The sequence below is a fragment of the Ambystoma mexicanum genome, chromosome 10 (genome assembly GCF_040938575.1).
Source record: "Ambystoma mexicanum isolate Mex_15411 chromosome 10, UKY_AmexF1_1, whole genome shotgun sequence".
Classification (NCBI taxonomy): Eukaryota; Metazoa; Chordata; class Amphibia; order Caudata; family Ambystomatidae; genus Ambystoma; species Ambystoma mexicanum.
The window spans coordinates 691,996,937-692,017,628 of record NC_090932.1 but is presented as its reverse complement, the minus strand read 5'-3'; the positions used below and the strand labels follow the sequence as shown (position 1 = coordinate 692,017,628).

Genomic DNA, 20,692 nt, shown 5'->3' with positions numbered 1-20,692 from the left:
TCTCTGGGATAAACTGTTTCCCAGAGAACGTAAGGTTACATTGACTTTACTAGTCTCTTTAAATTCCTAGACTCAGCACACACCATCTTCCTATAGAGTGCTGGAGGGGTTACCTAGTATGCCCTGTGTCTAGAAACTAGCGTAGCAGTCAAATGCTACCCTTTTCTATCGAAATGGCTGGTTGCAGTGGTTTTACAACGAACTACCATGATTTTTCCCGACCGCGAACACCGGTAGGTAAAAATGGCCGGAGCCATGTTTTTCAAGATGGCGCCTTAAGCCCTTTTGTTAAACAGGTCCCAGTCTTCTTTTTTCCGCCATTTCTTTTGGAAAGGTCCTTCTAGCGTTTGTCTCTGCGCACCAATCCAGGTTTGGTCCCTGGAACGAAAGAACCGAAGACTAGCTGGAAGAGGACGGCTGCTGCAACTCCTGGACCGTTGGTTTGCCCAGTGAAGCCCTGCTGCAGTTCCGAATTGCCAAGTTCACCTCAACAGAGAAGCCCCTTCAAGGACGACTTCTTTTGAGTTGGTGGGACCAATCAACTCGTAAGCCACCTGGATACCATTCACGGAGCTGGTTAGGATTACTTGTGTGCTTTAATTACAGCTACTCGAACTGAAGTGACTCCATTTTGTCAGCGTTTTCCGACGATCCTGTGCAGTGCAGGTATCTGCCGACGTAATCCCTCTTGTCCCCATGACCGAGGCTCAGGAACAGTGCGATCTGCAGGAACTGCCAGGAACCAACGTCTTCAGATGCATCTTTTGCTTCAAACTAAAAGGTACTGTCCCAACCAGAATGAGAGAACTCGTCTCTCGCTGTGAAAGTTTGTGAAACTTTCCCAACTTGCAGGCCTAATCAGCTTGTGACCCAACTTATGATTCTTTTTCGTACAAACTACTTCTGAGAACTTTGGTAAAGACTTTACTGTTTACTTCAAGAACTGCTCATTCCTATCCAAGCCACTAGTGCATTGACTTTGGCCTAGGTCTATTGAACTGAATCGAGTCCTCTAGTGAATTGAAACTATTTGCACTGCCTAAGAAAGTATTTGTGATCTATTGTATTAACCTGTGCCTTTACCCTCTTTTTTAAAGTGACTGAAATGCTATTTTGCTGCCATTTCAGGGGAGCCCAATTTGCTCAGAAACGTATTGGTTTGGTGTTGAAGTATGTGTATAATATTAAGTTGCCTCCTTCTAGTGAACATTTTCTAAATGATTGTGTAATAAATAAGTGTTTTACCAAGAAAACTGGAGTAGAAGTGTCTACTTGAACCACTGTGATTGTAAGACCTCTGTGCAACCTCTTTGACTGCTCGTGTGGCAGCTGGTGAGGCAGCGTAGTGTACCACTTCCTCTTCTTCGGCAGTGGAGTGGCCGGTGGAGCCGTCTGCATACTCTTCTGCATCTCCGACACAAGCGGGTGGCAAGTCGAAAGAATGTCCCGTGATAAATCTCTGGGAGGTGTCGGGGAAGCAGGCTTGCTGGGCCCAGAGCCCAAGTCGTCCCCGCCGTTGTTGCCCCCTTTGTCGACTTCCTCCTAGACGTTTCCGTCATTGTCCCCAACGTCGTCGGGGAACGTGTGGACAGAAACCATGTCCTCTTCGTCAGAAGAAATATCCGTGCCCTGGAGCACATACACCCCCACCCCCTTTTGTGTCCTGAGGGGTCGGTCTCAGACTTTGGGACGGCATTCTCTTTTCTGGGGTCTTTTCCACTGGTTTGGCCGAAGCCTCCACCTGGGAGGAAGAGCCACTCTGGCCGCCGTCGAGGCACCCTGGACCATGTCAGCCCCTTTCGCCTTTGAAAGAGCGCCGCCACCTTCTCAATAGTGGAGGACGATTTAGCCTGGATCCCCTGGGCCTTCACGGGCAGGTTGGAAACCTCACCCTGCGGTTTGGCCTTCTCTGGTTTCTTCCGCAGCTTCGCAGGGATAGCCAACTTCCTCTTCGGCGAAGAACTGGAGCGATGGATGCAGAGAGGCAGATTGAGAAGATAAGCGTGCCCTGCTCGTCACGAGACCCGCTTATGCGGCGACCCTGACGGAAACAGACTTGCGGTGGTTGGCCTTGTGTTGGGCCCCCACAGATGGAGTGCCCTCAAAGTACTTAAAATTCTGCTCCGAATGGCTGGATCTGGGTGAGGCATGCCCCCATGAACCATGCAGTGTAGGGGCCTTGGCGTTAAGCCACACCGCCAACCTGCCGTGCCGATCCTTGATGATGCGCTTGGTAAAGGCCTGACAGATCTCGCAATCCTCCCTGTGCCTTGGGTGAAGACACTAGAGGCACTTGGAATGCTTGTCCTCCACGAACACATTCCTCAAACCGCAGCTGGTGCAGACCTTGAAGAGAGTACCCCCGTCGTCGTCCTCAGACATGGTCCGGGATGCGCCCGATGGCCTTCAGGAATCTTCGAAGAAAAACCACTTGACAATTCTGCCATTGAGGGGCGAAGAAAAATGCAGACAAACTGATCCCAGTTAGTCATATGAAGAAACGATAGAGCACACAGTCTCAAACAAAAATAGCAATTTCCTAGCAAAAAAGGGCAAAAAACACAGAAAAGCTCCGAGAGCATAACACAAGGACTCCCAAAACATGGACGTGCGGTAAAAATCTGTAGATGGCTGCCCAAGGAGGGGCTTAAGGAGAGGGCAGTATGAACCAGAGCTCAGTGATTGGTTTATAGGAGAAAGTTTATTAGTGAAAGTGAAACTTTTTTTTTTCTTTACTAACGACGACGTGGCATTTAATGAGCATATGAATCCATGCAAGACTCCATGCAGGAGAATGGTAGTTTGTACAGTTTGTATAAACCAATGCTAAGTCAAACAAAGGTTTGACGACTAACATTTTCTAATTTTATACATTGCATAATGCATTTGTTTAAGAAAACTTTGACATTCGCTAAACAAAGCGGACTCAAAGGACTAGACAGAATTTGAAGCATTTATTTTAAATTTCCTGTCACACGCAATGTAGTCAACATTTTAGACTCCGTGAAACCACCACCGCACACAAAAAAGAAAATTGTCAATGTTCATATTTCAACTTTGCTTCCTTTCAAAAATAGGCAAAATCTAAAACATAGATCCTGTAAACTGAAAACTACTCAATAATGGCTGACATTGTAAACATGCCATTGTTAACAGCAACCAATGTTACCAGAGTCAACTTACTTGCTAATTTTGCCTGTAGTCCAGACGGTCCCGGTTTTGAGGTCTCGGACTTGGAAGACCCTGGGAGAGACAGTTTTGTCTTAGGTAAGCTAACCTTTGGACTGAACCGAGCTGCCCAATCAAACTTTGATGAGCCACTGCTTTTGTTCTGCTCTTTCTCACGACTACTCCTTCGAGGGCTTGGACTAGAGGCTGAACGGGACCGTCTAGCTTTGCTCTGGTCCTTTCCTGGTTTTCCTCTTGCACCTTGATGTACAAGGGATGAGGCAGAGACAATAGCAGAGGACGACGAAGACGTAGATGCTGAAGAAGAAGAATCAGTGACGGTGCTACACCCAGCTTTGGCTGAGGTCACCGATTTTGAAGCCAGCTTGGTGGGTTTTGAAGACCTTTCTGAAACACCAGATGGTTCACCTGCTGGACCACTCTTTACAAAAGATGAACTGTCTGTCTTTTTCCTTTTCTGATTTGGGGAGCTACCGCTAGCTCCACCCTTTCTGGTATGGATTTTGCTTGTTGACGGCAATTGTGTAGATTTTGAAGACTGTTCTTGGTCAATCGGTCTCTTCTTAGATGCAATATATGTTTGGTTAGTTTCTAAAGGAATCTCTCTGTGTAGAAGCAATTTTGTTTTTTTAGCACTTGGAGAATTGGTCCTGGTGTAATCTGGACTGGCACTTCGTTTCACACCTTGAGAAGCGTCTTTCTTAGGCACGTGGCCAGACTTCTTGTCAGAATTTATAATATGCGGTTCTTCTTGTGGAATCAGCACATTAGATAAACTGCTACTTCTACAAGTAAGAGGAAAAAAACAGGTTAGCATGACTGAGGCTCAAAGTACATTAACTAAGAACGATGTAGAGCTTTGTTCAGTTTTCATTCAAACCCCATATTTTTCTATCATTAAGCAGAAAATTAAACTAAACGGGAATATGGTTAAAAATTATTTTTAAAACTACGCTATTGGACTTAGCAACCTACTGAACAGTAGCAATTCACTAGATCATGCTCCCCATAACCTCAACACACCAAAAATAAAAATGGTTAAATGCAGATCCACAAACTTAACTTGCTTTAGCCTTCAAGACCTCAAAAGAAAGTCAGTTATTTTACTTGCAGAACTTTCTCTTCTTATTTGTGAGATTGGCTATACAAAGTTCAAAATGTGATCTGTCAGGAGTTTGATTTCATTGGATTGTCCACGAGTTCAAGCAATGATCCAGGTTAGAAATCAAGACGACAAACTGGTGTTCCATAAACATGCGCTGTCACACGATATATTATGATAAGTCCAGTTGAAAAATTATAACATTGTCTCCTTTTCTTCCTCCCCTCGATATGTATATTTGTATTTTTTTATGTCATCCATCTACTGAATCTTCATGTTATCATTTTTGTTATTTTAATTATTTGATGTAGATTTGTAATTTTGCCTTGATAAAGACCAAATTGGTCGAAACATGTGTCGACAAGCAGATACACCATTGATCATGGAATAAAATATCAAGGTTATCAGTTTTCTACTGGACTTATTATAATAGATCATGTGACAGCGCATGTTTATGGAACACCAGTTTGTCTTGTGTGAACTGAGGTTGGGGTCACCTAAAGTTTCATATTCACTGCAGTATAACAGTATTACCAGATAACTTCATTCCATTAACTTACTAGCCTCAGCGTGCCTTCTCTGGTCACCCCATACATCTCTACAGGTTAGAAATCATTACCATTGCTACAGTACTGCCATTAGGAAAGATTTTCTTTTGACTGCCTTCCTCTGATAGAAGTCTATGGGACACCTTTCAGTTTGCTTTTTGTTAACCCTGTCCTGGCTTTCTGGAGTCAAGTAAAGCATTCTGCCTTCCTTCCCTTGCACAATTGCACACATCACCTTTCAGCTAAATGCAGTCAAGATGGCATGCATTACTTACCGTAATAGCATTTCTGATGATTGTATCTGCTTAGATTCACATGCTTTGCATATGGTCCTACATCCAGAGGTAACCACGGAGTATTGCATCTGGTCTTTCGGGGACCAAAAGGGGACGTCGGCATAGGCGTGTCTGTAACACTATCCCCATTGTGACGTGTAGTTTACCCAAAATCCTTCACGCGCCAAGGTCCGTCCGATTGTATTTTTTTCTGCCATGAGGGAGCCCAAGGCTATAGTGAGAGAGTACATAAAGAGTGAAAGTAGTAAGACGTCTATGTTCCTTCCACCCCAAGCGGGGAGGTAGGGAGGGCGCATGTGAATTTAAGCAGATACAATCATCAGAAATGCTATTACGGTAAGTAATGCATGTCTTCTGATGCTCGTTAATCTGCTTAGAATCGCATGCTTTGCATAGACTAGCGAGCAGTACCCAGAGTTGGAGGTGGGTTGTGAGAAGGAACAGAAGAAAAAAAAAGAGTTCTTAATACTGCTTGTCCCACCGGAGAATCAGACCTAGAATGAGTGTCTAGGCAATAGTGTTTTGTAAAGGTGTGTACAGAACTCCAGGTTGCCGCTTTGCAAATGGACTCTAGGGGAACATTTGCAATGAATGCTATGGATGCCCCAGTTCCCAGAGTAGGATGTGCTCTAGGCTTGAAGGGCAGTTCTCTCTGGGCAAGAGAGAAACAGTGATGCATTTCACAATCCACCTTGAGATAGCTGATTTAGAGACAGGATCCCCTTCTCTACCAGCTGCCACTGAAAGGAAGAATTGTTTTGTTTCCCTCAGTGGTTTAGTTCTTTCCAGGTAAAACATGACTGCCCTGCGCACATCTAGAGTGTGTAGGCTTCTTTCGGCCATGCTAGTATGGTTCTGGAAGAAAGTGGGTAGTTCGATTGATTGGTTCACATGGAACCTTGAGATGAATTTAGGCGCAAATCTGGGATGTGTGCGCAAAACTACCTTATCTTTGTGGACTGTAACAAAGGGGTCTAGAACAAAGTGGATGTAGTTCTGATAGAAGTGATAGCCACTAGGAAGGCCGTTTTATAAGTCAGGTCTTTCAGAATTGCTTTTTGCATAGGCTCAAGCCTGGTCAAAACCACATTTAGATCCCATCCAGGGGCCGGGTGAGAAATGGGAGGATAAATCCTCTTAATCCCTTCCATAAATGCTTTAATCGCCGGTATTTTCCACCACAACACTTTTTTGTTGTGATGTGGTGTAGGCTGACCGAGCAGCCAGATGAACCTTTAAGGAATTGAAGACTAACCCAGTGTCCAACAAATGGGTTAGGTACAGCACAATGTGCGTGGGTGAGCAATCGATGGGATTGACACCCTTTGAATTGCACCAGATAATAAAACGTTTCCATTTGCTGGCATAGCAATAACGTGTATTCAGTTTCCTAGCTTCCCAGAGTATGTCCATGCACCTCTGAGGGAGTTGTAGGTGCCCAAACTCTATGACCTCAGGAGACATGCTGCTAGGTTCAGAGTTTGTGGGCATAGGTGTAGGGTCTCCCTCCTGTCCTGAGACAACATGTTGTACGGGCAGGGTAGTTTTACTGGTGGGGAGAGGGCCATTTCCAGGGTTGGCGAGCCCACATGGGGGCCACCAGTATCATGGTAACTGGTTCCTGGTGCATCTTGTGCACGGTCTTGTTGAGAAGGGGAGTCGGGGAAAAGCAAAGACAAGTTTCCCCGACCATGTTATCCAGAGACCGTTACCCTTGGATCGGTTCTGGGGGTACCTGGAGGCGTATTCTTGGCATTGGGCGTTCTCCTGAGTAGCGAACAGATCGATTTCTGGGAAACCCCATTCTGCAAAGACGTTGGACACAATGTCTTCATGTAGCCGCCATTCGTATTGTTCGGGCAGAGGAAAATCACTGCCGAGCACGTTTGCCAGAAGATTGAGTTCCCCTGGAACATGTTGGGACAACAAACATCTTGTGTTTGAGAGCCCCTATCCAAATGTTTTGGGACAGCTTGGATAGCCCTGGAGAGTGAGTGCCCCCCTGTTTGTTCAGGTAATACATGGCTGCAGTGCTGCCCGTTAGAATCAGCACTGTCTTCCCTTGCAGTGGCACCTGAAAGGCCTTCAAAGCCTTGAACACCGCTAACAGCTCTAGTAGATTTTTATGGTTGGACGCTACTTGAGGGGACCAAACTCTGTGCGCTGTCTGCTGAAGCAGTTGAGCCCCCCCCCCCCCACCCTGTGAGAGATGTGGCTGTAGTGAGAGTGGCTTCCACTGCAGGGGTGGTGAAGGTCTTCCCCCTTCAAGAGGTTTTCTCTTGACCACCAATGCAGAGAGAGAACGAGGGCTGGCGAGACAACTACCAGATCTTCCCATTGTCCGCTGGCCTGACACCACTGGCTGTTGAGCCACTCTTGCATGGGACGCATGCGCAGCCGCACATGGGGAACCAAGTATATGCATGATGCCATCATTCCTAGGAAGCGCATGGCCTTGCGCACTGTCACCTCCCGACTGGCTACATATTGAGGGATCTGAAAAAGCAGGTTCTGAATCAACTCGTTGGAGGGGAAGACTAGACCGTCCGTCTGAATTAGAGCTCCCAGAAATGGTTTTATTTGATTGGGGACTAGACTGGATTTCTTTTCGTTGATTGAGAAACCCAGACTGAAGAGGAGATCTACTGTTTTTTGGGTGTTCGAAAAACATGCGTCAAATGAGTCCCCCGTGATGAGCCAGTTGTCAAGGTAAGGGACTGGGATCGACAGTCTGTGCAGGTGTGCTGCCGCCACTGCCAGGACTTTGGTAAACACCCTTGGCGCAGAAGCTATGCCGAAGGGGAGTACCTTGAATTGGTAATGCCTGTCCTCGATCATGAACCTTAGATAGTTCCTGTGTGCTGGCAACATTGAAATATGAAAGTATGCTTCTTTCATGTCGAATGTTGCCATGTAGTCCGCCTGTTTCAGCAATGAGATCACCTCTTGTAGGCGTTACTATGCAAAACTTCTGGGGTTTTTATAAACTTGTTCGCTGGGCGCAGGTCTAGAACAGGGCGCATGGTGAGATCCTTTTTGGGTACAAGGAAGTACAATGAATAAATACCCTTGTTTACCTGAAGAATAGGAACGGCTTCCATCGCGTCATTTCCCAGCAGTGCTTCCACCTCTTGATTCGGGATCTGCAGATGGCCCAGTGAAAGGCACCGAGTGCGGCAAACTGAATTTTGGAGGTCGGGCGAATTCCACGCAGTACCCGTGGCCGACCGTCTTTATGACCCACTAGTCTGAAGTTATCCCCTCCCATGCCATGAGGAAAGAGGTTAATCGCACCCCAACCAAGCTGACATGGGAGGGGACCTAGATCTGGTGGTCATTTCTGACCAGAGGCTGCGGCTCCTCTGGGATTGGGGCCTCTACCTCTGCCTTTGCCGTGTTTCTGACCCCTTGAAGGGTAGTATGCAGGGCTTCCAGAAGTTTGTCCTGTGTTGAAGTTCCCCGTGCCGTAGTTTTTACCAGCACGGGCTTGCCCTCGAAAGGACCGCCGAGTGTTATTACCCCTCTGGGGGGAAGGTTTCTGTGTGATCTGCTGCAAGGACTTCAGAGTCTCATGCTCCTTCTTGGCTGTTTCCAAGGCCTCATTCACCGCTTTCCCGAAGAGGTTAGATTTCTCAATGGGCTTATTCTTATTAATGAAGGAGGCTTGGGTTTCTGGTTTAAAAAAGGAGGTACGCAGCCCAATGTGTCTTAAGTAGGGTCCCTTGGGCCAGAGACCTGCCTGCTGTTTCCGCAGGGCCTAGGGTGTTTTTGATCACATGCTGGTTAACTTGTCTTCCCTCCATTACAATGGAGAGAAGCTTTGATTTGGTGGGTCCCGGAACCTCTTGGAGGCCTTCCTGGAGCAAGTGCCACTGAGCGTCAGCATAACTTGCCAATAGTGTGGTATTAGCAATCCGCGTAGTGTATGCAGCAGCCGAAGTGGCGTTTGCCTAGAGCATACAGTCATTTGGATTCCTTGTCCGGTGGGGATTCACCCGTGTCAAGGGGTACCCCTGCCCTTTTCCGAGTGGTTGTCACTACCAATGAGTCTGGGACGGTGTTCCCTCTAATGTATAGAGGGTGAGAAGGGGGAAATAACTTTTCAACTCTTGAGTTCACTGCCCGAGTTTGAGCTGGTGATACCAATGAGGCAAACCTAATAGAATTAAGGAGGGGGGCGGCCTGGCTAGATGGACGCTTCTCCTTAAGGATATCCTCTACAAAATCCTGCTCAGGCACAGCCTCTTGAGTGGAAATTTGAAAGTGTTCTGCTGCTTTTTTCAACATGGAGTTGAATGCCATTTGGTCATCTACAGGTGAGGCCTGGCGAGCCAGAGTGGACGGAGGAGAATCCAGGCACAAAACATCAGTCTCCTGATCTTGCTGTGTCCATGGGTCTTGACCTTCCTGCTGGGTTTCTTCCCAGTTGTCTGTAGTATCCCGTTCCTCCTCATAACTTTGTAGAAATGAAGCTTCTTCCTCTTCATTATAAATGTCCCTATATGTGTGCATGTGGACAATGTCTTCCTGCTGAACGGGGGCAGAAGACTGATCTTGAATTTGAAAAGGAAATTGGAGGCTGGGGTCTACCCGAGACCTCTTTGGGGGAGGATGATCAGAAAAACGGATAATCTTTTCCAGCCGATCCATACACCCTTCGAACTTCTCTGTAGGTCATTTAGTGGACCCAAACAGGAGAACGGCGTTCTCTGCCCTACGGCGTCGAAAAGAGTCTTAGGGTATCGGAAAGAGGCTCTGACTATCTTCGTAGTCATCTTAAGAATCGGGATCCCAATCCGCATCAGAAATTTTTTCCGCGGCTTGTCCCATAACTTTAGGCGGAAGCGGGGTAAGACCCACCGTGCCGTAATTCTTTCTATGCTGCTATTGATAGTTGCCAAATCGGCGTGAGACAGTAGCGCCGATGGTTTATCAATAAGTGTACGATCTTCTGCAGCGCTAGAGGGCCTAGCGGTTGGTTTTCCGGCTAGAGGCCTAGCTGTAGTTTTCGGGCCTACCGCAGCCTTGTGACCGTCGCAGCATTGGATTTCCGCGCTTCGACGAGTGAAGTTTTTGGAGTAGCGTCCTTACTTGATTTTGATTGCCCAGTCGCAAGACTACTGCGAATGCGGGGAAGGCTTTGGGTCTGAACTATCTGAGGAAACCGGCGAAGTTTTCGGCGGCCCTGTTGGCGCTTTCACCTTTTTCGACGAAGAAGTCGAAAACGGTGTAGGGGTTGTCGGTTGTCTACTTAGTGTGATGAATTTGTACGCCCCCGTCGCTTGGTGTTGTCCCTGTAGCGAGACCAGAGTCAGGCCTTAAAGGTCGGGGACGGGATTGGAGGACCTAGAAGTGTCCGTCTCGAGGTCTATAACATCCGCAACAGATGTTTGATCGTCCGAGGTACCCCCATTACTCTCAGCGGGTGTGGCGGTGGGGGGAAGGGGATTCCACCCGTGACTTACCATAAGCGGGCCACCGCTTTACAAGGCACTCCTTAAGGGTCTTAAGCCGAAGGAGTTTGCAGGCCACACACAACCCTTATCATCGTACTCTAGGAGTGGGGGGGGGGGGATAAGCGTTACACGTCCTGTGTTCGTTCTTCCAAGGATATCTGACCGTATACTTAGGGCAGAATCTAAAAGGAGTCCTTTCCATAGCTAAAGGGAAAGATGACCAGACCAAAAGGGAAAAGAGGGGAAAGGAGGAGAGACATAACAATATGGCCACCCCGATCCCACTCCCTACTGCATAGGTCGGCCAGAGGGCCCGACCGTCTGGCAAATCCGGCCGCCGGATTTTAGGCGCCAAAATCCACAGCCGTACACGAATCCCCCGTAGTCTTCGTCGAAGATGTTCTTGTGACCGAAGTAACTTAACGGGGAATAACCGACAAGTGGGTAATGATAAACAATGTCTCTTGTAAGAGCTCCGCTATAGGGCGACCAGTTATCTGGGCAGAAAAAAACAATCTGAGTGACCTTCGAGTGTGAGGGATTTTGGGTACACTACACGTCACGATAGGGATAGTGTTACAGACACGCCTATGCCGACGTCCCCTTTCGGTCCCCGAAAGACAAGATGCAATACTCTGCGGTTCCCACTGGATGTCGGGCCATATGCAAAGCATGCGATTCTTAGCAGATTAACAAGCATCTGAAACTTTGCATTCTTATACCTTCTTATATAATGAATTCTTGGTTACTTTGACAATGTGCCTTAGACAAGCTGGTGGCAACAGTGATATTTTTACTATTCATGTCATTTTACTTGTGCACATTTGCATTTACCACAAATTGCTTCTAAAAACCCTAAAATGACTGTGCACAAGTTTTTTCCCTTGTTCTTTGCCATATTGTTCTTTGACCTTCACAGACTTCTCCAGTGAGGAAATGCCTTATATGAAAGTTATTGCCAACAATTCACATACTTGGTGCATGATGACTGTTGCTGGACAGATTGTGTCTAGTCGCCATCTACAAATGGATAGCCACTGCCAGTTTTAATAATGCAGATCCTTACCATTGGAGGGTTTGGGAATACTTCCAGCCCAAATCTTATAAAAGGAGGGCTCCTACAGCTATTCATCAGATCGTTGAAGCCAAGTCCCCAACAAAGACAAGCAGCCTGCTGACGACCCAATGACTACCTCTGCAATTTACAGCATCGACTCCAATGCTGTCCTGGTGCAAGCTTGCTTCTCTACCTGATTTCAAGCAGACCCTCATATTTGCTTTGTCCTGTGGACCAGTTAGAACCACCAGTCCCGACCCCTGCTTGAGGATCTGCTCTTTCTGAGCCTCAATTGTCCCTGGACTAACCAATGGACTTACGAACTCTCTCCAGGGCTACCTGGCTACAGCAGTCGCAGTTCCATGTACATCACTGGAGGATCGTCCGCTAATGGAGCACGGTGCCCGCTCCTGTATCAGACTTCTTGCATGAATGGAAGCCGGCCTGGGCCCGCTCCTGTGTTAGTGACCTGAAGACTACCTGTCACTGCCTAACCGTGATTACTCCCATTGCAACCCTCCTTCAATCTAATAACGTGTCCTGAGGTGGTCGTCCCACAGAAGTCTATCTTCCCTAGTTTGGCCATTCTCCTGGAAGCTGTCTCGAACAAATTCTTGGGCACAGCGACCGACAAACTAAATCCCGATGCAGAAAGGGAACTATGCACCCGCGACCCCTAGGCCTTCCTCGACCGGACCAAGCTAATTATATTGTGTCCCCAACAGATTCTAGAATACAGCAATGGTCTCTGGAAAAATCAAAGTCAGAGGGGCAAGTTATCCTACCCGTTTCAGTCCGACTGGTTTCTCCAGAGGGTTACATGGGTGTAAAATCTTGCTCTTTCCGACTTTGGTTGCTGGAAGCCCGGTGAAGGATACCTTCCGAGCACTATCATAAGGACTGGGATTGAGTGATTCCACTTTTCAGAACATTTAACTTTTAGACTCTTAATTAACCACTGGCACTGCAAATCCCTTTATATACCCGCCTGAAAAGTATCAACTTTGAAACTGGCGTCTATTGGCCACAAGGCCCCAAAACAATCTTATGGTTAGACTGTATAAAAGCTAGGGAAGCAGTTTTATGTTCATCCCAAAAGGGTTTTCCATTTCAAAAGCATATGAGCACTAACTCACCTGTGTTACACTGGCCATTGAATCAAGTACTATTCTATTTCTCCAAGTGGTCAATGTATACATCTGCTGTATAAGGGTTTTGTGTGACAATATTTGATCAAAGGTGTTACTTGCTTAGTGTGTGATTTAAAGGCCTGATATGATTATTTATATAGCGCCTATACACAATGTGTTTCAAAGCTCTTCAAGGCAAGGGAGGGAACAAGGGAAAATACAACCACATTCTTACAGGCCTAAGAAACTAACCATATTTTATACTTGCCCGTCTAACTGGAATTACTGGGGTTGCTCTATGTGAACTCATTGTGGCCTTAGACCCCTAACAGACTCTTGCTCAGGCTAAGCTTGCCACTTCGCTACCTTAACTTGATTAGGTTTGGCTAGCATCTCAGTGTCTTCCTGTTCACCATAATGTAGCGGCTTCCCAAAATCCTGCCCACAGGGCATTCTTTAGAAATTCATCTTAACCAATGCAGCATGTAGACCGACTAAAACCACTTGCATCTTGTTAACGTAATCCATTAATGGCCAGGAAGTTAAAAAAGGCTGCTGGTCTTTGAGTAGCATACACCATCTAACATTCCAATAGCAAGACATCCATATACTTCCTATGGCTGTTGGTGGAATAAAGAATGATCATGAAAAAAACCAAGGGTGTCTAGATGTAGATTTCTGTGAAAAGACCCTTAAAGTACTCTTTCATAGGGTCAGAATGCATGAGCCTCTGAAATTTCCCGAAAAATACATCCTCCGATGAAGGTTTAGGCACTGGACTAGGCAGAGGCCTCTCATAAGGGGCATACCCCCACCAACGCAATGAGGTTGGTTGCCAGGAAGGCCCTCCATCGACTGGATCCGCATAGACCAGTTGAGAAGAAGCAGGAGGAAGCGAGACAATATGTGGCAGCAGCATCCGAGCACGCCAGTCATAAGAAGGGCAGAACAGATTTTTACATTCCACCTGAGGTGAAAACGGCTGCTCAGCCCCAAAATTAAGATTCCCAGCACCCGCCGTTGAGAACCTAGGTGCAAGGGAAGAATCCAAAACGCTGCTGTGGACCATGAGCGTTGGGCCGCCATTTTGTTGATGTTTGAAGAGAACTTTGTGACATGTACAGCTGAGGCAATCATCTCCTCAGGCTAGTCAAGAGTCTTAAGTAACATTTTAGCCTTGACAAGGATCCTCGGCCGAGCCAGTACTGGGGGGGGGGGGGGTCTCGGATGTTTGCTTGACATCTTGGAGGTGACCCCAAAATTAGCCTCCAAGGAAGGAACCTCGGCAGAGCCAGTAACAGAGGAGTTACGGTGCATGACCGCCCTCTTTGCCCCCTCAACAGAACCCGGTGAGAGCGGGAAAACTGAGGAATTGCACTTACAAACAAGACCTTAGGAACAGGTCTCTCGGTTTTGTCGGTACAGACCTTAGCCTCAAGAAGAGGAACCTCTGGTTTCATCCCGGTATATATAGCTCCCTCATGAGGGAGCTCAAGCCGTGGCTTGGTATAGAAATCTCCAGAAACTGAGACCTCGGAGCGAACCCCAGTGTTCAAAGCCTCAGCTGAACTGGCCCAACGTTTAGCACCCGACAGGTGAACCTCGGAACGTGTTACTGTCTTGGCAGGTCCATTATGGGAACCCTCAGAGAAAACTCTGGTACCCTATTAGGCCTGCAAGGAACCTCAGGAGAAATACTGGTGGTAGAGCTACTGGAGCCCCTCCTGGACCGAGAAGACCCCGGAAAGGAGTCCTACGGCCGGGGTGCCCTAAAAAGTAAGGAACTTACCGGGCGTCTTTTCGTCGATGAAAAGCTTAAGATGAGGAAGAGGAAAGCACTGAAAAACATCCGCCCACCGAAGAAGATGGTGCTTGAGTGCCCGAACGGAGAGGGAATCGCAGTATAAGCACGAATCCCAGCAGTGGTCTGGCCAGAGACACTCCAAGCAGAGAGAATGGGATCTGTCCTAGCGAAACGACATTCGCATGAAGAAAAGGACAAATCCCAGACGCTCTGGCATAGACTGAGCAGGAGAGAAGGACAACAGGAACAAAAAAAACTCCCGAAGATGCAAGTGCGTCCAGTCCCGACCGTGCAGAGGAAAGGACTGAAGGGCGATGCGCAGGGCGGAGCTCAGGAGGGCTGGGTTAGGGCCGCGTGCGGTACCCCACGTAAAAAGAGAAGGACAAAAATGTTCCATTTTTGATCCTTTTTGAAAAAAGTGCTCCGGTCCAGTCCCGAAGGACGGAATGTCCCACAAGTATGGAGGAAAGGGCACGTGACGTAGGAATATTGAGGATTAAGAAAACAAATTCAGTTTTAAAAAACTGCCCAACCTCAGTGCTCTGCTTCACAGTTAGTCATCTGCAATCAGACCTACTCGAACTTCAAGGAACAGACCATGTTGTGTGCTTCTTGTGTTAACTGTGGGTGTTGGGGTGATGAGGCCTCTCGTGAAATTTAGCTATGATGGCCAAAAATATGCTGCTTACCAGTGATTCAGAAAGGCCAAACATGGGCAGATACTTTAAGGTATCTACTGAGACCAAGGCTGGCAACAGCACACCGGTCACACACAATGCGGAGGGATAGGAAAACTGTACAACCATCAGCTGCGGGAGTCCTCAACCCGAGAAGAAGGCCCAAGGCAACAAAGGGAAACTGCAACAAGATGCAGCATCAAAGCAGAAACATACCACTGATGCTTTACTTTAAAGGAGGGGACCTGCGCAAGGAGGAGCTTTACCGACAGACTGCAGGAGAAGCGGATACTCAAGTGAATTCTTTGCGGCTGTGAAAGAATCTCTACAGTGCAAAGACCAAACCCTTGCATATTGCAGAGGGAAATTAATGACCCCCTACACGAACCAATCATAGTAAGAATGTTGGACTGAAGTAAACAAGGCACTGCACAAGAAGGGTGGTTCAGGAGACCAACATATTGTTACATGGGGGAATCAACCCCATACTGGCTTGTTGAGTCAGTGAAAGTCATGCCGACCCTTGTGTAGTCCATCAATGCTTTTCCATATTTTTAGCGATAACCACTAGACTCTCTTCCCACATTTGCAGCACCCTCACACACCATGTTTGTCAGCACTGAAACTCCTGAAGTCGACTAATGCAACAAGGCGATGGCAACAAACATTAGGCACATCATTCCCAACAACTGACAGTTAAAGTCAAACAGTTGGCTGGCAAAGGGAAATTCTCTCTCAAGTATAACCATCGCATATAAAAGGCGTTGTGATAGCTTTCTTCAGTCTATTCTCACTCCCAATAATTTTGTTTTCCCTGAATTGCCAGAAGATTCAAATGGATTTAAAATGAGGAAATATTACCTTCATGGTGATCCAAACACTTAGGTTGGTAGCTATCCAATGTTTGCCACTAGCACACTACATCAGCAGGGTACCCCACAAATTCAAAGTCCAAAAAGTAGGGCATTTTCATCCCCCTTTGCATTTTATATAGTGAGCCAGCACACCCCACCTTATGTTCAGTGCTGGGGAGATGCAATGTATCCCCTTTCTTTTTTACCTGGTAACAATTTGTTACAATTGCAAGTTTTACATGAATGGATGGTGGCAGTGGTTTTACCTTTATGATTTAGTCTGTATTACTCGTAGGCTGTTAATTCAGCCTCGGTAATGCACAGAAGGGCCATCATTTTTCAAAAATGGTGGGCTCCTTTTTTAGCCATTTGTGTGCTTGCTGTTTGAGGTCTTCTCCTGCCATTCTAGGCAGGAACGACTTGAGTGGCCGTTTGGTCTTTGGCGAGAATCCTGTGGATTGCGCAATCAGGCTCGAGTGTCTGGAAAGGCAGGCAGCAAGGGAGGCGTGCAAAACTCTGCAGCCTTTTGTCTTCCGCCTTGCCTGAAAGTAAACTACTCCCAGTGGGGGGCTGGCTGTGCTGATTGGACAGCCAGACTGCTGCTTGCTGTAAAATGCAGGGAGAGAATGCAGAGGTTGTGCTGTAGTTCCTGATAAATACACCGAACCTGGAAGCTGCTGGCAAGTCGCCCACTGGAGCTGAAACTGAAGATGAAGATGAACCGGTGGCTGTTGAGATTTCCAGCTACCGGAGAGCCTGCTGTTACCCTTGCTTCCAATCGACCTGGGAATCGCAAAACGGATGACCCAGAATCTGGTGAGATACACTATACTCAAGAAGATATTGGACCTCGAGCCACTGTGCAGTGCACGATCTTCCGAATCAAGCTGAAACTTGGTGGCATCCTGCTGGAACTCCAGAGACACGATTTGAGTCCAGAATGTCCCCTCACAAGAGTGTTGGACCTTCCAATTGAGAATCTGACCAGCGATATTCAGTCTTCTTCTGGGACCTGAAAAGGGTGCAAAAACCACATAACCTCATTCAGCCAAGAAGAAGCTCTTACCTGCAGCCTTCCCCTTTTAACCTTGCTTCAAAATCCCTTCCAGAGTCCTGTCTTCCTGACAAAAGACGACATCGACTGGGTTTTTGGCTGCAGATCCTGAAGTCTCCCCCACTGCAACTCCTCTGTGCCGAGGTACTGTGTTGGCTGGTTTATTTCCTGTGATTGGGAGTCCTCTCACCCAGTTCACCCAGGCCCAGTGCTGGAAACCCCTTAGGGTGTCTTCTCTGAAGTGCCTAGGCCCCAACTAACTTTAAAGTGAACTATTTACTTGTTTGAACAGTTTTTGAACTGTTTGAACAGGAACTCTGATTTTTGCCTGCAAAGGAAACCTATCTCACCCTGCCTACAGCTGGCTCCTAGACCACTAGTGTCCCTCTTCTGCCCCTGAGTGAACTCCTGCATTAGAATAGGGAAGTACTGGATAAGTAAAGGAATCTTTCTTGAAAAGTATAACAAGTGTTGAAAAGTACTTACTTGCTAACTAACTCTGAGAGTTAACAATTACAAAATAATGTACTACCCTTGAATGTGTGTTGTGTAATTCTGCAAAAGTATGTGTAGGATTATTTTACTCACCTGCAAATTGGGTATGCCCATTCCCCAAAGGTAATGCTGTTGGCTTCACTTCACTATTCCTGTTAGGATATAAATGTATGAGTGCCCCGAATTGAGTCTTGCTTCCCCTGACTTGCTGTTAGCCTGTCTAAAATAAGTCTGCCTCGGTTATACTTCGTTGCTGGTAGCGCCTTTAAAAGAATATAGGTTTTACCTACCTTGAGTTAGTTGTGTGGCATCCAAAAATTAAAAATAGTTATTGCTTACCTCAATCTTTATTCCACTGATCTGAAAAGCAACTAATAGTATATTACAACATTAGGCTTTACCTCCCTAGAATATCTGTGTGCGATTCTTGCAGGGTTCTTTAGGTGTAGCTGACCTTGGTCTGCCTGGTGCAACCTATATTAGTGTAAGGAGTTCTTGCTCATCTTAAACAGTGTTCCACTGAGCTGAAAAGTATCCTAGTAACAGGGTTTGTTATGTGATTTCTTTGCCGGGTGTCACTGTGTCAGCGAGAATTCTCAGAAATGAGCTCATTCCTCTCTTCGAGAGAGACAGAGACATAGAGGGACAGAGAGGGACAGAGAGGGACAGAGAGGGACAGAGAGGGACAGACGGACGAGACAGACGGACGAGACAGACGGACGAGACAGACAGACGAGACAGACAGACGAGACAGACAGACGAGACAGACAGACGAGACAGAGAGAGAGACAGAGAGAGAGACAGACAGAGACCATTTTTTCACCACACTCCTGTATTGTTATGTGATTTTGAACACTTTCTTTTGGTTGTGGAGTCTGACAAACTCCATAGGCATCATCTTTTACATTGTGTCACAGCACCTTCAGTGCAGTTGCACAAGTAAGTCTTTCAGATTTCCCAAAGGTTTAGGATACCTTCTCTTGGATAAACTACTGTGTCCAAAAGCAGTAAAGTGAAATTAACTTCACTTCCATTTGTAACGTTCTAGACCCAGCACACATTATCTTACAATAGGGTGCTGGAGGGGTTACTTAGCACCCCCTTTGTCTAGCTTTTTATGTAATCATTTTATGTACACCTTTCCTCAATGAATGGCTGATGGCAGTGGTTTACTTTGAACTACCGTGGAGTGCATTTACTGTGGGCTGCATTCGCAGCTGCAGTAAAACACCCAAGGGTGCCAATTTTGTCAATTTCTTTGTGGAAAGGTCCTTCTTGAGATTTACTCTGCAAGCCAATCCAGGTTTGGTCCCTTTGTTCATTTTGCCTTTGGCGGGATTCACAAGGGAAGCCAACCTCTGGCTCCAGGGTGTCTGGCGGGGGGCAGGAAGCGAGGGAGGTGCCCGAAACTCCCTGTGCTTAGTCTCATAGGAGACAGAATGCACTCTTGGGTGAATGGCCAGCTGGCGGACCGGCACTGCTGGGCGACTGATAGCTAGGCTGGAATAAATGGGAGAAAACTGCATAAAAGGCAAGGCTTTTTGGCTTGGAAGGCAGAGTCGAACACTGGACGAAGGAATCCGAAGAAGAACTTGAAGAGGATGCCTGCTGCAACTCCTGGACCATTGGTTTGCCCGGTGAAGTCCTGCTGCACTGAAACTCCAAATTCATATCGATAGAGAAGCCCCTGCAAGGACGACTTCTCCCTTTGAGTTGGTGGGACCAATGAGCTCCAAAGTAAGCCACCTGGACATCCTCTCTGAGCTGGTTGAAATTCCACCGAATAGCCAGGGAGAAGAACACCAGATTGTGTGCATTGCTTTTAAGCCTGCCAAGAGCTCCAGGAAGATCCTCGGGACTCCCAGGAAGCAGGACTGACTGAGCCCGAGCACCCTCAAGACTGCGGGACCCCAGATGCAAGGAAAGCCCATCTCGACAGCCAGAAACCACAGTGCTGCTATTTGTGGTAGACGTGAGGAGCTGAAACCCTGAAGTGCCACTTGTTTGAAGATTGTCGGTAGCGAGTGGTGACCGTCCCATTGCAGTGCAGGAGTCCCCATAAATCCTCCCTCTTGTCCCCATGACTGAGGCACAGGAACACCAGGATCTGCAGAGCTGCACAGGCACAGAAGTTATCTTCTGCACTTTTCCTCAATCTAAAGGTACTGTAAAGTCTGAGAGAACTTACCTCTTGTTGTGCCACCTTGCTTGCCCTCGTTGGGTTGGAGACTTGTCTCAGTTGCATCTGTAGAGTTGCCAACAGCTTCTTTACCTCACAAGCCTAATCAGCTTGTGGCCCTACTTTGATTTCTTCTATTCTACCAAGGCTTTTTAAACATTGTGAAAGACATTCTACTTACCTGCAAGAAGTGCTTCAGCTCTCCTTGACTTTTGCTAACTTAACATTGGCTGGCCTGGCTCCCTTAATGACTCTTCTGCTTATGCGTTTTGCCTTCCTTCCGGGAAAGTGTTAACTTAATTTGCATTGGGAGTGTGAGGGGAGGTGGGGGGGGCGGGGGAAGTATTTCGAAAGTACTTACCTGCTTAAGAATAACTGGGTAAATACATGATTTATCGTGACCTCTCACTTCTTTGACACTCCTCTAGAATATTCTAAATGCAACAGTGATATATTCATGTCAACAGCACCCCAACTATTGAAGTCACCGGAGGGTGTAGGGATTGTCTGTATGCCATCCCAAATGGGTATTTGCTGATTTAGAAATTAAGAGTGTTTATTTGGAAGTATGTGTGTATTAGTTTATATTGCCCCCTTCGGAAGGTGGCTTACTCCGACTGATAAATTAATAATTGTTTAATCAAGAAACCTTGTGTGTAAGAGTTTATTTGAATACTTGTCACTGTGAATCTCTAACTCCCCTACAGCTCACATTGACCAGTCTTGAGAAGCATAGCTACTCGACCAGACTACCAACCTGTGTAGTACAGACTTTTACCAAAAATTGAGTTCCTATTGCCAGGAGGTCAGGGTTGTTGTAGTGCACCCAAAGGGTACTGCATACAATCTTG

At 46.9% G+C, this 20,692-nt stretch overlaps 1 protein-coding gene across 8 annotated transcripts in view; it reads right to left on the bottom strand.

Moving 5' to 3' along the window:
• The window catches only part of TRIP12 (thyroid hormone receptor interactor 12), a 2,051,777-nt gene that overhangs the window by 1,879,639 nt on the left and 151,446 nt on the right, over positions 1-20,692 (bottom strand). For all 8 annotated transcript variants that reach the window (XM_069618297.1, XM_069618300.1, XM_069618299.1 and 5 more), the window contains one exon: positions 3,184-3,974. In XM_069618297.1, coding sequence (XP_069474398.1) covers positions 3,184-3,974 — 791 coding nt within the window. The remainder of the gene's footprint in view (positions 1-3,183; positions 3,975-20,692) is intronic.